The sequence below is a fragment of the Choristoneura fumiferana genome, chromosome 27, assembly GCF_025370935.1.
Source record: "Choristoneura fumiferana chromosome 27, NRCan_CFum_1, whole genome shotgun sequence".
Classification (NCBI taxonomy): Eukaryota; Metazoa; Arthropoda; class Insecta; order Lepidoptera; family Tortricidae; genus Choristoneura; species Choristoneura fumiferana.
The window spans coordinates 6165478-6183044 of record NC_133498.1 but is presented as its reverse complement, the minus strand read 5'-3'; the positions used below and the strand labels follow the sequence as shown (position 1 = coordinate 6183044).

Sequence of the window (17567 nt, the reverse complement as noted above, 5' to 3'; positions counted from 1 at the left end):
GCATAGGCAAACTCACGACAACACTTGAAAACGCCTAAAATCACTAAAAACTTTAGACAGAAAAACGCACCAATAAACATCATGGCAGGCATTTATCTGTGTACGCAGAACCAAAAATTCAACTCTACAAATGGAACCGAATGTTACTTTAAGACTGTGGAATAAGAGTTACTACAAACGCATTCATAAGGTGGTTTTCTGCACCGTTTTGACGTACGGCCGGCAACAGTTTTGCATATCGCTCATCGTAACACACACCGGAATAAACGGTCTCAATTTAACATTTTGAAATGCGAACGCGAATGCATTTGTTTCTGCATTCGAAATTCAAACGCGTATTTTTTTCTAGAGTTATGGCTTGGCAATAAGTCTCTTATGCCAACCAGAGCTGGTCTTGTGCCTAGAAAGGGTGAATAAAAAATGCATCAACAAAACGCACAATCGAACTAGTTGTATCGTGACCCTTGGTAGAATCTTTTTGCAATAATGTCACAATGGCATTGCAATGTCTGGCAGGAAAAATCACTTCCATGTTTTCTGTGAGAACGTACAACAGTTGGTCCCGATTCAAATGTCTCGACTGTACACTAGTTTATAAAATACAGAAACTTAATTGTATGCAAATGCTGCCGATTCAAAATCGACGGTGATTTTTTATTGCATATACTTATGAAATGTTTTTATTGAACAAAACGCAATTTACTAACTTACATTCACCTTAAATTATAAAAGGGAGGAACGGAAGGAGGGAGGTATTCCAGTCAATATTTAATTGAAATAGAGGATCATTAAAGAGCAAGAGGGTAGTTAACGAAACTTTTTCCGATTCTAACTTTTTTTTTCAGAAAAATGCGGCTTATCCGACGACCCAGGTCTCCGCGTCAATGGCAAAGGAAAGAAGATGCGGAAACCCCGTACGATATACAGCAGTCTGCAGCTGCAGCAGCTGAATCGACGGTTCCAACGGACGCAGTACTTGGCGCTGCCAGAACGGGCAGAATTAGCTGCCAGTTTGGGTCTGACGCAGACACAGGTAAGTTTTATGAGTACAGTCTACGCCATCTTTTATCGAAAAGATGAACTGCTACGGCGATACTGTTAGCACGCGGTGACGTCTAGGTATAGAAAGTCTTTGGCGCCATAGACTAAACTTTTTTAAATCCTATTTGATTTACACTTCGTTAGCTGTCTGCACTTTATTTGACAAGGCTATGTCAACGTAAACCTTTTTTTTTTCTAAAACTAATGCAACATAAATTGGCCATCAAGAAATGAACGCAATTTTTTGTACTTCGTTTCTAATAAACAAATTAAAAGTTAATGACACCGTCGGCCACTTTCATATTTTCAATTCTTTACTCTCCCCAAAAAAAGCCATACACTTTTATAGGTACACCAGTAATTATGTCACACACCTAGTAATTAAACGACCGCTCCAATTTTTTTAAGCAACTAACACTCAAAGGTAAAGGAACCTTTATTTTACAACAATACGTCTCATAACTCCTTATGTTTCACTTATCTTTACTGATACAGCAACGTGCAATTAAACGTATTCTTTTTTTTAATTCTGTCACAGATAGCGGTTCGAAATAGTTATTTGAAGGTGCCGTTTATTTTTATTTTTTTAGACATAAGACTTTATCGGAGTAATATTTAAAATACGTATTTGCTTTTTTTAGTTTTCGTTAAAAAACTTTTGTAAGTGTATTAATTAGACAAATAATAATTATTGTTCTTTTTGTTCTTTATATAAGATTTAACTATAATGTAACTAGCCAGCCACATTATTTCTCGTCTTCATCCTTCCAAATTCAAAACATAGCATCACGAAGCATTAAACGTCAGAACTCCCGCCTTTTTCCCAACAGTTTTTCTAACCGGCCAGCCACATACGACTGGCTGGATTCGATTCGCGCCGATTGATTCGTCATGTGTCTCCGTTGAGAATGAATAATCGTTATCAAATGATGGGATGGTAGAGTGCGGAAGGTGGGTAGAGGCGCTTAAAAAAAGTTATAATTGTTAATTTAATTGAACACAGCGTAGTTGGTAGCTGTTTAATCGCGCTATACTGTTAGGAACAATGATAACCGTAATTATGCGTTTAATTTTTACTATATTTTATTGCTGTTATATATTTTTTGATAATAATGGAGTAATTGTGGTTACTTATTTTTAGTTACAGTTGTCATTTAAGTGTTGATTTTAATATTTTACAACAAATCACGTTAATATGTTTTTATGTGAGTAATTTGCGAGTTCCATAAATTATTGATTTCAATCATATTCTATATTTAATCTACGTTTTAGTTTCAATGCTTCGTATCTATTTTCACACGTAGAAATTATTTTGCTTGATTATTTTGACTATTTGTTTACATTTGTTTTGAAGCACTATTCCTTAGCTTAATTTATGCATTATCTGTTTTAATTCTTACTCATTTTATAAATGCGAAAGTAATGCCCGTGTGTCTGTCTGTCTGTTCACGCTTAAACCGCTTAATCGATTTAGACAAAATTTGGTGTGGAGATTGTTTGAAATCCTATGTAGGATATATATTTATTTATATCAAAAAGCTGGAAAACGAGCATGCGGGTCACCTGATGGTAAGTGATCACCGCCGCCTATGGACACCTACAGCATTATTAGGACTGCGGGTGCGTTGCCGGCCTATAAGGGGGGCTAATGGAGGAGGGAGGAAGGGGGAGGGGAGTTGGGCCTCCGGATCTCTCACTCACCGTACGAAACACAGTAGTAAAAGAACTATTTCATGCCGGTATTCTGTGCATGGGAGTGTGGTACTAACCCGGTCGAGCCGGCCCATTCGTACTGCAGCTAGCAAGTGGTTACAGTAAGGCTCTACCAGTTTTTAACACGAAACATTATGAAGGTTTATAGTTCCTGCGAGATGGCAATATACAAATTCATGGCAGAAGAAGTCGCGGGAATAATCTAGTTCCGCGTATAAATGAAAAACATCCTACACACTAATATTATCAATGTGAGAGTATTTAATTTCGAATGTCGCTTTGTACAGCTTTATGTTAGTGCGTGGATTTGTATAAAACTTTGCATGTAATTCATAATTCATTTATTGCGTTTCATGTTGTACATAAGGTTATGAGGTATGTTGTAATAAACTATGACATTCAGATATGATTACGATGTTTTTTGAACCCGGAAAAAGGTATAATTTTCGCGGAAAGTTTCTGAAGATGTTTAAGGAAGTTATTATTGGGTTATTGTCTAATAATAAGTAGTTGATTGTGATGATTTTGGTAACTATAGGTACCTATATGTTGGTATTAATGGATTTTTATTTAATAGTTAATTATTATGTCATTTGTAGGTTTTTCAGTGTGGAAAATAAACGCCGGGCAAAAATAAGTTTAGTTATAATTTAATTATTTATATCAACCTACTAGTAAATTAATTAGCATCGGGAAAAAATAATCTCCTGTTCCAGATTTCTTTGACGCAATATTTATATAATTAAATTTATTGCCCTTCTAGTAATTCTAAGGGCTACGTCGGTAACGGTATGAAAAAGCAAGAGCAAGTTAATTTTAATATAATTTAATATTTCTCAGTTATTGTCTGTACTACACTTTGATGCGCCCGCGACGCATGGGTGGGGTTTTGTCGATGTTTTATCGATATTTATCGATAGTTTATTGGTTAATTGTTATACAAGACAAGAGGATCGAGATCATCGTTTAACTGTTAGCATTTATGTAACTATGAGGTTTTCAAAATTACATTAGAAAACCACGAGTCCTAGGGCGAAGACAAACATCTCGTAGAAATCCACACAAACCTGCGAAGCAATTCAACGGTGTGTGTGGTTCCCAATCCGTACTGTAGCCGTGTGGGAACTAAGGTCAAAGCCCTCTCATTTTGAGAGGAGGCTTGTGCCCAGCTGTGAATGTATATAGGCCGAGATGATGCCCAAGTTTTAATCTAAGTAAATTTGCATTCATGCCTCAAATATGTATTTGTTTTTAGTGATTACTTATTAATATTGTATTTACTTTCAAAATTAAATTAACATTAATTTATTCAAAAATAATAATTAATTAACAATTTAAATCATCGATAAGTTGACTCCAGCCCTACCACAATACTCTTTGATTCGATTCTCATTAAACAACAAAAAAGGCGGAATTGACTATTCCGGTCTCTTTCTAAAAAACAGACAATCTAATCCGGACTACCAACTAAACGCGACCATTGCGTCAATCAAAACTAAACTTTATCCCTAGCGTCGTAAAGAATTGTAGTACGCAATAAAAAACCGCGTCTACTGGTATTTTTTTGCCACAGATTGGAAAATAATAGAGCATTTGTATTAAGGTGCTGCTTATGGTGTATTCTGTATTGTATCGATTAGAACAATGCATCGATCGGACCCGATTTTTTGCGGCTGGTAACACTGGTAGATTTAAGATAATGCCTTCATGTTGACTGACTGTGATTATTGCTTGCAAATGCTTTTACTTTTAATTAAGAATGAAAGCTGGAGCCATTAATGAACTATAATAATCTTGTTACAAAATCGTTTGCTTTACAACCTATTGTATGTGCCAAATTGAATAAGTGTTTCAAGATTTTAGATCACACATAAAGTCGAAACAACCTGTCAGCGCATAGCACGTTAAAACCATTTCATTTGCAGTAGTATTCGTAAATTTGTAGTAAAACTCTTTATTGTACAAAAAGGAAATACAGATACTTAGGTTACAAACAGAAAAATTTCTGACTCACCGTAAAACGCTATTACAGTAATTTTTTATTGCAATCCCAAGGGACAAGTCAAGCAATTAGATTTCACTATCTCTTTTTACACGTAAGAATCGCAAAAATTGCGCTTTAGGCGGTGTCATTTGCCTATAGTAGCAATAGTAGGTAGGTTAGGTTAGGTAGATAAAGTCCGTGCCGTGCCTAGTTTTAGAAGTGATCATCTCTGCCCGAGGGTGTCGTAAATGAGAGAGAGAGAGAGAGAGAGAGAGAGAGAGAGAGAGAGACATTTATTTACACATATAAATGGTGACTACTGTTCTGAGGCCGTATTGTCTAACGCGCGGACGCTTGCTATCACATTCACTATTTCTTTCTGTCTAACGGGGTAAGATGGTGACAGAAAGATATAGTGAAAGCGATGGCGAGAGCCCGCGCGTTACAATAAGGCCTCTGATGTGAGAGAACTCTGGACTGCACTGCGGTGTGGAAAGCCTGGGGAAACCACCACTATTTTCCTCCTCAAGGTCGTCGCTACGACCTCTCTATCGAGAGTGAAATGACTTAGAAGACAGAGAGCTACGTGTTTAATACAGTATGTTCTGTCAAAAAGTTGCACAAGAAGCACAAGTTCCTGACGTATATTTGTAGGAACTCCTTAGAGCTTCTTGGTTGAAAAATTGAACGGATAAGCAAATTTAGACAATAACTTGAATTAAAAGAGATTTTCAAATTAATTATTTAAAACAATGATAATTTATTGCGTAATTAACTCCTGAAGTAAGGTTTATTTTTTTCACAACAAAAATCTTGACAACTCAAAGCTAGTGTCAATTTCTCAACAGGCAACACTCCATTCGATTAATAATTGATGATGAGCGTGTCGAATATTCTCACAAATTCCTTAAAACATCGGATACGCCTCTTCGCTTAGTAATTAAAGAAACTTAAAACACGTTTTTTGAATTTTTGTCTATCAACTTCATTTCGTTACGAAATGTTACTTATACGGAATTTGATGTTTTGAATGCTTGTTGTCATTTTATGGTAAATGCGGACCTTTTTTGGAGTTTTATTGGTTATAAAATGATAATGCAACTTATTTTTTTAAATAATTGCTTAAAGGCAATGAAATGTCTAAAGCTAAAATTATAGAAACTCAACGCAATCTTTTGTTTCTTTAAACTATGCTTTACCTATTATAACAAAATCATAGCGACAAAACTTCTTAACGTCTGATAATTAAAAAATAAGTTCAGTTGCATCCAGCCAGCGCGTTCAGCCCAATAAATCATAGACGTTAACTCAAAAAAGCCACGATCGAACGCTGAAGTGTTATAAAAAAACTCATTTGTGATTGCTGCCACTAAAGCCACTAAATTATGATGGATGTTCGCTTTAATTCGAGCGAGTGTGACGAACAAATGTACTCCACGTCTGTACAAGTATTGTGTTTATAATCGATACTGGCCGGTAGCTGTTTTGGTGTGGATTTGATTTAAAAACGCAACTTTGAATCTGGAACGTTACTAATCTGAAATTCTGAAGTATAATGCACTTGTCTTGATTGTAGTTTTTAAAAACAAATCCTAGCTTTTACTGGCCAGTACGCAAATAGCTAAAGATTTATTTTAAGACTGTTTTATTTGCTAGATATAGACGTAAAAAACAAAAGGACGTAAAGAATCGAATTTTGAAACCCGGATTTTGCCTGGCAGATTGACTAGGGTTGTACAATTTAGAATTCAGAATTGATAATTATTTTATATAATATAACTAGCTGTTGCCCGCGACTCCGTCCGCGTAGAAGTATGAAAAATAGTTAACGTTCTATTCTCAGAGTTACCAAATATACACAAAAAATTTCATAAAAATCGGTCAGACCGTTTCCGATGAGTTTGGTCACAAACATCGTAAACCGAGAATTTTATAAGATTTTGTAATTACTTACCATGTAGATATTTTAGAAACTTAATATTAAAAAAGTGAATGCTACAGTTTAAGAAATATACACAAAACACGAACGAAAACAAGGTAGAAAAAGCAATTTTAATGCCTTGTTTACTATAAACGTACAAAGTTCATGCTTGTGCTGGGTATATAAAACCATTATTAATACAGTAGCCATATAACATAATAACAAACCGCTGTGTTAGTTTTACCCGTGGCAAATCAGTAATGATGGATTTCTATAGCATTTGTCATCGCTGGATTGCCGCCACACAGAAGCTTATGAATAAATCATTATTAAAAAATAGAGCACCTTTGAAGATTAATAGTAGTTTATTATCTTCCAAGGAGTAACGAAATGTGTCTTGTTATAAGTACCTGCGAAACAAATTATGATACAGTTTCAAACAGTTTTTATATTAAGTTTTAAATTTAGTCTATGGTTATTTTATGTAATTGTGTTACTTTTGACTGTGATGCGGGACTTAAAGTTTCTTTATTTACAATTTTTAAATAGGATTATTGTGGTTAATTTTGAGTTTAGTCTTGAAAATTTTCGATTTTAGGGAGATGTGGACGTCAAGAGGGGAGGCCTTTGCCCAGCAGTGGGACACACTTCTGTTATAGTCTAAATATACCGAATAATAATATTAAATATCATGCGGTAAGGTCATGATAAAATAGGAAATTAAACGTCATTCCATTGCAATACCACTAAACTGATAACCTGCATACACCTGTAAAAATTAATGATGTATGTGCACTTTCCAATCCACGTTACATCTGCGAGGGAACTACAGTTCTAAGCTCTCTAATTCTGAGAGGAGACCTATGCCCAACAGCTGGACATGTAAGTATAGGTCGGATATGAAATAACTGTATTCTATGCTCGCGATGTTGAATCTAATTAAAGCGGCGTAAATATGTGGGTTTAAAGATATGTACATAGTGACAACCCTGAAAATATTCTTAAAAATCGAACACCTATAAATATACAAAACGGTTGCCAGTAACAATATCTTGGCTACCTACAGAAAAAAGAAAAAAATGCCTATGTACACACCAGACCAATAGCCTGTGTGACTTCAAAACGAACTATGTCACATTTCTAATAAAGCCCATACGCTCTTTTGACAACGTAGCTCGATAACAAACGCACCGTCACCGTTTCAAATAAAGAACATGACTTTCGAATTTTGAAATCACATCTCTGATTGGCTGTCAAACGCGGCCCGTCAACCAATGGACGCTCGTCAGATGTCATGACTCTGTGGTTTTTGAACAATTGTCTTTGGACAAGATGGGCTTAAAAAATGGGCTTCCGTTAGCTCCTGGGTTTTGTTCTGTGGCTTTGTAAGGCCGCCGGTAAGGTCAGGCGTTTTGATATACTAACTATACCTGCGACTTTGTCTGCTTTGAAAAAATCAAAAAAGCGTATTTAAAAAAAAAACTTTTTTTTTTGTTTGTGTTTCATCACAGAAAATCCTCATGAAAACTTCTAATATATTATTGATAAAAAACATAAGAAAATGCATCAAAATAATACATGTTTACTTTTTCGACGGGCTAATAAACCAAATACTTAGATACACACACATATAAAATATTTATATTCATGTTTGAAAATTATTTTTATTTTAATTGTTACGATTTTTTCTATAGCTACTCTAACAGATGATTATAATAAATACGGTCTCAAACATTATGTGTTCACTATAATGACATAAGTATAGCTTACCTAACCTTACTTAAATATGACCTTAGCGAGACCTCAGTATGACCTAAGTTTTAAAAATGATGACGGGGCAAAAAAAATCAAACTTAAAGTCAGTAGCTCTAAACTTATTACCTATTGTTCAATTTTTTAATTAAAACGAAAATACCAATGAACATTACTCAAGACGTATTTTGTAGTAGGAATTTAGATTGATATATTTGAGGAATTAAAAAAAACTTCCTATGTTATGTCAACTATTTCACTTCAAGAACCGTTCAATGAGACAATTAAACTCTTCTAGCGTAACTATTGATTAAAACAGTTGACAAATTGAAAAATAGTGTCCAATTGTAAACAATTAACCCTAATCAAGAAACCGTTGCTCCAATTCCAGTAAATATAGACTTCCCTCAATCGATTGAACTTTTAACGTAAGTAATCACTTGAAAAAGTTTACACACCCCTTATACCTGCCGCGGTTTTTTGCACCAATCGCGCTCCCTGAAATGTCAATGCACACATACGTACATCGTGTACGTACGCGGAGGAATGCGTATGCGCGAGTTACATTATTCTAGGGTTGTGCTTTGAATTTTTTATTAGCGCCGTTTAGTTTATGCGAGAGAAAGATGTTTTTGAGAGTTATTTTTATTATATGCGAAAATACGATACGAGGATATTTTTCCGATGTAAGGTATCACCTACATTTACCTACGGGTTATAACTAAAGTAGATCTAGCTAAGTAAGTATCACTTGTACGAATAACAAATCCAGTTGGCCTCTACATCTGTACCTTGGTAATAACGGTCGAACTATATAGTTGCGTTAGTAAGAATACAATCATCAATTTAATACAGATTTAAAAATGAAATCTACGTTGAAACTTCGAATACCTTAATGTTAAAAAAGCTCTTAATTTCCTTCACCGTAACTCTGCTAAAAGTGTTAAATTATAAATGTCGCACATGAATTCACTCAGGGGTGCGAACCTAGATTTGAGCCCTCAATCCTAGCTATGCTTAGCCATAGCTTAAACAAAGTTATCACGGCTTATAACCAAAAACATGTGTATAACATAACATTTGCAAGCTTCTGGTAGGACTTTCTACGCCTGCCCATAAATTCCGCGAGCCGGTTTATTTAGTACTAAAATAATAACGAGCGACGGCAGGTGCTAACTAGGTTATTATAATATACTAGGTCTCATACAGCTGTTTCATAATTTGTGAGAACTATACGCAAGGGCTTTCTGGGTCCATACCATCTTAACACTTACCCTCTGTTTCACCATCATTTGAATACAATTTATTTGACGGATAAATGCCGTTTCCGTTTGTTTTGTTCAAATAAACGGAGACGGCATCACATTTATCCATCCAATAAAATTAATTAATGGGTGGTGAAACAGCCCCTTAGTCATCCATGAGCATCACCGGTGTGATCACGTAATATTCTCTGTGTGTCCATAAGATCACCGGTGGGATCTCGTAATCTTCTCTGTGTGCCCATGAGATCACCGGTGGATCACGTAACGTTCTCTGTGTGACCATGAGCATCACCGGTGGGATCAAAAGCTAGTTTTTCAGGGAATTCTTGGAAGCAGCTTCCACCAGAATTTAGATATACATAATACCAAAAGATGGGCAGCGTCTTCTTGGTAATCTTATCCTATGCGCTCGCCAACCCGCTTGCCGAGCGTAGCGAGTGTTGCCAGTCCAATTAATTAATTATTTTTTATTAATTTATTGGTGAGGACTATAACAAACGACCAGATAATTCAAATCCTCCATTTTGAGTTGACAAATACAGGCCATACTTTACCGTACCATAGCAAGCTATACTTTTATTATTTCACACAAAAACAAGAGAATATTTAACTACAAAACATTTATTATCGAACTTAACTCTGCAACCGATTCCTCTAACTTTAACGTTAATTGCCGCATTAACTAGATTAGTTAGTTTCAAACTTTACTAACTTTAAAAACTTTTAATTACTCCCAGTTTAAATATGTCATAAACTAATTAGGAACAGTCAACGCCAAAAAACATTTCGCTTTTGTATTTTCGACTCTATTTTTACTAACGACGAAAATAATTCATCCCCAATGAACTAAAACAATTACTTTGCTCACCCGCGACCTTATGATAGCTATGTTTATGTAGGAAATGTGTGTGTGTGTTCCTCCACCTCCACATTGCAACATACACAAATGGCACAAAAACCATCTATCATCACCACCACACTACACTAACGCGTTTCGAACTCAACAAGAGCTCATTTTCTGAAAACACAACCCTCCATGCTACCAGATGTGAGATGTTATAAGGTCACGGGTGAGCATAGTAAGTACCTAATGGTTTTAGTTCTTTGATATGGACCTCCGCAAAGTAACGCCTGATTCAATCATTTTTTTAATGGAATAGGGGGAAAACGAGCAAACGGATCGCCTGATGGTAAGCGATTACCGTCGCCCATGGACACCTGCAACACTAGAAGAATCACAAGTGCGTTGCCGGCCTTTTAGGTAGGAGTACGCTCTTTTCTTGAAGGCTTAACTCACCCGCAGTTTACATGTAGGAGAGGTACCACCGGGAATCGGGATTGTTGCGTAAAACTACAATGGTTCTTTATGTACTATATAGAACTCTAAGCCGTGGTGGCCTAGTGGTTTGACCTATCGCCTCTCAAGCAGAGGGTCGTGGGTTCAAACCCCGGCTCGCACCTCTGAGTTTTTCGAAATTCATGTGCGGAATCACATTTGAAATTTACCACGAGCTTTGCGGTGAAGGAAAACATCGTGAGGAAACCTGCACAAACCTGCGAAGCAATTCAATGGTGCGTGTGAAGTTCCGCACTGGGCCCGCGTGGGAACTATGGCCCAAGCCCTCTTGTTCGGAGAGGAGGCCTGTGCCCAGCAGTGGGACGTATATAGGCTGGGATGATGATGATGATGATGATGAACTCTAAAAAATGACCAAGTTGTGGCATTTTCATACACTTAAGATAGGATCTATTTAAAAAGATAGAATCTAGAGAAAATCATTATTCATTAACTATGGCTATCGTAGATCTTGGCGACACAGGAAATGCAGCCCGGCATTGGACATAGTATAAGCACAGTAAATCAGCCCCGTACAACACTGAATTTGGACTCACATTTACAGATATGCAAAGTTCCAAAGAGTTGGAAAAGTTCTCGGAATTTTCTGGAAATTTTCACAAGAAATTTAGGAATTTTACATTTAAGCAACGGAAACTTTTAATCCCCATACAAAATTGTGAGATGTTTTCTATATGAAAAATTCCACAAATTTCGAAACTTTCCTTTGGTACATCAGTACTCACACTAACGCGGTTAACTGGACGTCAATTGGGCTTCTTGTTCAGCCTTTTTTGACCCTCTTGGTGTAGGCCTCCCTCAATAATTGTGTAGATTCCTTGGTATGAGGAAATATTGGCAACGAATTTTTCTTTTGTCAATCAAACACAAAGTGATAAAGATGAAGCGCGTCAGAGTTCAGGAGTGAGGGGCCGTGACGTCACTCCGTAGGAAAGTGTACGTAAGTGTGACGTCACACGGAGCTAATCGCCTCTAAGACTATATTTTTTATAATTGGCTAAAGAAAAAGTTATGTGTCCCTAATTTTTTGACAACAAATGGACTAACACACACAGACACTAGCCTGTTGTAGCTAACACTCCTTGCTTTTCTTGTTGTCGTAATTTTCTGGAAACTAAATCTATCTATATAAATAAAAAGTAATCTTCGAAATGTATGTACGCTCATAATAGTGCGAACGCTGGCACCGAATTGGATAATTATTTTTTGTTGTGTTTGTTATTTGTCAGGACAAGGTTTATAATCGATAGAGCTATATTTCCAAAAAAATACTTGAAATAGGTAATATGACATTATGGAATCCTACGGACATTTAAGATAATCAAAAAACTTTACAGTTTGCGCTAGTGCTGCACTCTGACGACAGAGATTTGCAGTAACATTCCCTATTCGTACTCAACTGTTGTTTGTAGATCATTTACTCTTTCATACTGTAACCGATCCCCAAACCCGTTGACTTATGTTATTAAAAGCGATATTGCGGTGTATCGATAGTTTATCCGACAGACTCCTTATGGGTCTAGATTAAAAACTATTTTCACTTCTCATGCTCGTAAAGTTCGTATTCATGCTGGATGTAGGACATAAAATGACTTTTTATGCTCTAGTGCATCAAGTAAAATCTTCAACTAAGATCAAGGCAATCAAGTGTAAACAGCCACAAACAAAGAAGTTTCTAAATATATATTTTTAATAATTTTTAATTTACTTTCATAAAACTAAAATTTTATAATTATAATAGTAATGCGTTTCCACTGTTGCTGTTTCATTTCCTCGCTATCGAAGTAAAAAGCAGAGTGTAAAACCCGAGCATCAAACCTATTTTCCCCTCGACGTACCGGCTCGGGTGGCTATATCATCTCGGGTAAAATGGCTCGTTTTATGCTCTTGTTGTAGAATCTAATCTTTTGGAAATTAAATAATATCATTTCATTTATATTAATAAAACTACCTATCCTAAATTTAAAATAACATAAAATAAAACTTAAAACTAAAAAAATACTTAAAGAGTACCTCCTAGGCAAGGTCCCGAAGATGCTGGCAGCGTTTCCTCTTTGAAAAGCCAAGATAATTCTTTGTCCGAGGAAGCTGAGATCCTTTTAAGGAATAAGTTCGCCTTTGTACTTTGCTTTGTTAACTGTTATTTTCATATGTTTTATGTATAATAAAGGGTTATATTAACAAAACCCATAAAATAAGGGACATATAGATACATATATAGCGAGCTCTTTACAATTATTCATTTACTTTTCCAGACTTACAATTATTTCTACAGGATCGTACCCAAAGACAATAACTGATTTTACAATTGTAATTAAATTACATGATTCTTTTTTAATTGGATGAAGTCCGAAAAGACCTGTGCGACATGCAGGTGGCAGACTGGCGCCTTGTTGTACAGGATAGGAACAAGTGGCGGAGTCTTGTGTCGGAGGCCAAGATCCACTTTGGGTCGCTGAGCCGGCGAAGTAAGTAAGTAATTCCTTTTTTAGCTAACTTCAAATTTCTGTCAACTTTACATATAAAAACTTTGCATCTTTAGTATCATCTTCTTGGTGCAATGCTAGTAAATTAAAGGAAATTAAAAAGCATTGCATATACTGCAAGTGATAAGTGGAACATAGTCATAAAACTAGACTGACATCCGGCCCGACCCGTTTGTATGAGTCATTGCCTACATTAATATTTACATCAGCCTTTAATAAATATATAACTAATGAAGTTATATAAACACTAACGGTGCCATGGTATATTTATATTGCATAGAGCTAGTATGCGGGTTAGTTGGTGCAATCTCCATCGCATGGACACACGCATTTATGGGTATCAGTCACTGGTCGGGTGCCGACGTTTTTGAAGGAGATAGACTTTATATGCATCAAAAAGTCTTGGGACGGGTACCTCTAAGGAGGGAAGAGGGGCTACTTTCATATTTTATAATGTTAGTTAGGACTGCGATAAACTTACCATCTAATGACCTTCTAGCTTGTTTGCCACGTCGAGGCATAAAAAACGTGTACATGTCTAAGTACAAGATTGCATTTCCCTTAGCATGATGATTTAACAAGCTTTTCTGCCTACTAAACCACGCAGCGAAACGTGGGTTGCGCACAATTCTGGCACTAAGCAAGACCAGTCCTAATTTTTTTTTTAATGCCCATTGACGTTTTATTCAAACTATGGTGTACTACGAAACGTCATGTCAGTGTAGAACTAACATTAAATGTCAAGACAACTTTTTTTTGTTTTAAATATCGTTTTACGTTGTTAAATAAAGTTTATAGGTTTCTAAAAGCGCATGACACTGAATTCATGCTAAATATATAGGTAAATTACGTTATTTGTATAACGAATGTAAGCTTTTCATTTTTAGTTTTATTATTGTTTTTGCAGTGTCATTTAATATATGTGATACAAAAGATATTAACATCTATTTGAGCCCTAGACTATAAATACATGAATATTTTTTAATAACTAAATCTTAAACAATATACTTAAATAAAAAGAGAAATCTCGACTTATTGATCTACTGCCAATTGCATCCAAGTTTCGCCCAAATTAAAACTAAAAAGCCGTAAGTTTGTACAAACTTTATCTTCTTGATTATGAAAATGTTATAACTTCTTTGCAATTTTATGTAAAACTAGCTCCGTCCGCGTAAAATTCGGTTATCGCTATCCCGCGGAAAATATGCAATTTTTCGGGATAAAAACTATCCTATGTCCTTCCCCTGGGCTCAAACTATCTGTATACCAAATTTTATCTAAATCGGTCCAGCCGTTTAGACGTGATGAAGTAACAAACAAACGAACAGCCTTACAAACTTTCGCATTTATAATATAAAGTGGGATGTGGCAAGAATAGGATTCTTCACAATCACAGGCTTAAAAAAGTCTCACAAAACCTCACTTGATGGTCACCGCACCCATGACATGCTGTATTACCATACAATGGGCGACACCTCGCGCGTCCTTGACTGCTAGCCTTCTGAGACCTGAGATAAACTGAGATAAGACTACTGCTTATATAATGATAAAAAAATATCAGCCGGCCAAAGGCGTTTTTGCCATGCAGTCACTTTTTCCGGTACGAGTACAACGATTTCAATAACCATATTGGCAATGAGAAGTCAGGGTGGCAAGTGGTTTGACCTATGGCCTCTCAGCAGAGGATCGTGGGTTCAAACCCGAGCTCGCAAATCTGACTTCTTCAGAATCCATGTGCAAAATCTAAAAGAATTTCTTTGCTCACCCGCAACCTTTATGACAGCTACGTTCAGGCAGTTCCTCCACCTCCACACTGTAAGAACACACACAAATCACACAAATCCATCTATCACCACCACCATACTACACTGACGCGTTTTGAACTCAACCAGAGCTCATCTTCAGAGCAACACAACCGTACACCATGCTACCAGATGTTAGACTAACAAACCGCTACAAACGTTTTCATTTGTCACTGTGACTCCCTAAGTACCCACTTATATTTTTTCTCAAACAAAACAAAACTACCCACAAAATATTAATACATTTTAAACTTAGCTACCTACCATAAGGTCGCGGGTCAGCAAAGAAATTCTTTTAGTTCATCGATACGGATCTCCGCAAAGTAACGCCTGATTAAATAAATTATTTAGAGGAGATTAGCCATTAGTGATAGACTATACGTGGAGACTGAAACAGGGTTTTGGATAAGTAGTACGAGTACACTTCCGTAAAAGTGTAGTGAAGCCAAAGAGTGTGCGTTAATGGACCCCATATCACTAAGAGGGAATTGATTAATTGAAATGGCAATGGACAGGCTGTATAGCACGAAAATAGATGGCCGTTGGTGCCGAAAGTTCTCGAATGGAGACCGCGGATCAGCATGTGCAGCGGCGATCAACGAGATGGACGGGTGACCTGGTTAAAGCTGCGGGTTCACGGTGGATGCAGGCCGCTTCAACCGAGGCAACTGGAGGTCTATGGGGGAGGCCTATGTCCAACAGTGGACGTCCTACGGCTGATATGATGACGTCATTACTTTGATACGTATGTTTGTAGCATTCAGACGGCGAAAGTATGGTTCCGTTTTTGCTATTGAACCCTAAAGGGCCCCTATAGTTGAACAGGTATTTCATTACTTTGCATTTTTCAAACAATTTATTATTTTACTGTTACGGGCACTAACGTGTAGGGAAACTTTAAAAAAAAGGCAAAGTTTATCAGATATGTCAGTCAAACTTAGTCGTTTTGTCAAGGACCGTGTCAGGCGACGTGTTACAAAGGGGGAAGGGCTAATTTGCGACGTCTTGGGGGTCAAGTTATTTTGGACGGTTTATATTGCGTTTGCTTTGCACGCGTTATCATTCCTGAGATATATCTTACGATAAAGTTGTATTTTCTTCAAAAATAGGATTGTTTTTACATGGGAATTACTGAAGACCTATACATAACTAAATCATGTTAAAATTCCACTTCGAATAACTACGAGTAGTTCAAATAGTAGCTGACAGAAACATGATTCATGAAATTTGTTATTGTATACTTGTAATACAAATATATTTATCTTTTTAATTCTTCTTTCTTATTCAAGGGTTACACTCTTGTCGGTGTGGCCGATGAATGGTTCTCCACTTCTCTCTACTCAAAGCTGCCTCTTAACCTTATACCTACGACATGACGGCTACCTTCTCTTTTATTTGCTTTGTATAATCATTTAACGAACTAAAATAATTACTTTGCTCACCGGCAACCTTATGATGGCTACTTTTAAGATATGCGTGTTCATGCAGTTCCTCCACCTCCACATTACAGAACACACACAAATGACACAAGCCCATCTATCACCACCATTACACTACACTGACGCGTTTCGAACTCAACCAGAGCTCATCTTCAGAGCAACACAACCGTACCCCATGGTAACAGATGTTAGACCCTCTTGTTGTTTTTTTTAATTGTTAATAATAGACTAGTTTTTGACCGCGGATTGATCTGCCAAGATTTATTTTATCGATCTATCGTGGGAAGGGAACTATAAATTTTTTGGGATAAACACTATCCTATGTCCTTCCCAGTGTCTCAAAATATCTTCTTAAAAATAATTATCATTAAAAAGGATCGAGATCAACGATTAAGATTAAGGTTTTTGTTTCTCTTTTTTTGTAAATGTTACTGGCATGGCAATAAAGTTTATTATTATTATTATTTTTTAGATATCGATTAATTTACTAGTTACGGTTGTATGTTGGGGAATTTTAAATCAGTCTAAATATACGTCCCGCTGCAGGCCACAAGTCTCCTCTCAGTATGAGAGGGCTTGGGTCGTAACTTTCACATGGGCCTAGTGCCGGTTAGGAATTTCACGCACAGCTGAATCTCTTCGCAAGTAATATAATAATCTCTGCTTAAGAGGCTATACGAGTATTGTTATACTCAAACTGCTAAGCTACCACAACTTCAAAATTATTAATAGTAGTTTTTTTTATAATATAGACTAATATCCTGATTCCTTACACGTTTACCACTTCAAGGACTTGACCTTTTTTAG

The 17567-nt window shown here is 36.4% G+C and overlaps 1 protein-coding gene across 3 annotated transcripts in view; it reads left to right on the top strand.

Moving 5' to 3' along the window:
• The window catches only part of Dll (homeotic protein distal-less), a 132462-nt gene that overhangs the window by 39139 nt on the left and 75756 nt on the right, over positions 1-17567 (top strand). For all 3 annotated transcript variants that reach the window (XR_012453028.1, XR_012453027.1, XM_074108752.1), the window contains exon 3: positions 846-1033. Coding sequence is in view for 1 of the 3 variants with exons in the window: in XM_074108752.1 (XP_073964853.1) it covers positions 846-1033 (188 nt within the window). In the remaining 2 variants the exon portion in view is untranslated. The remainder of the gene's footprint in view (positions 1-845; positions 1034-17567) is intronic.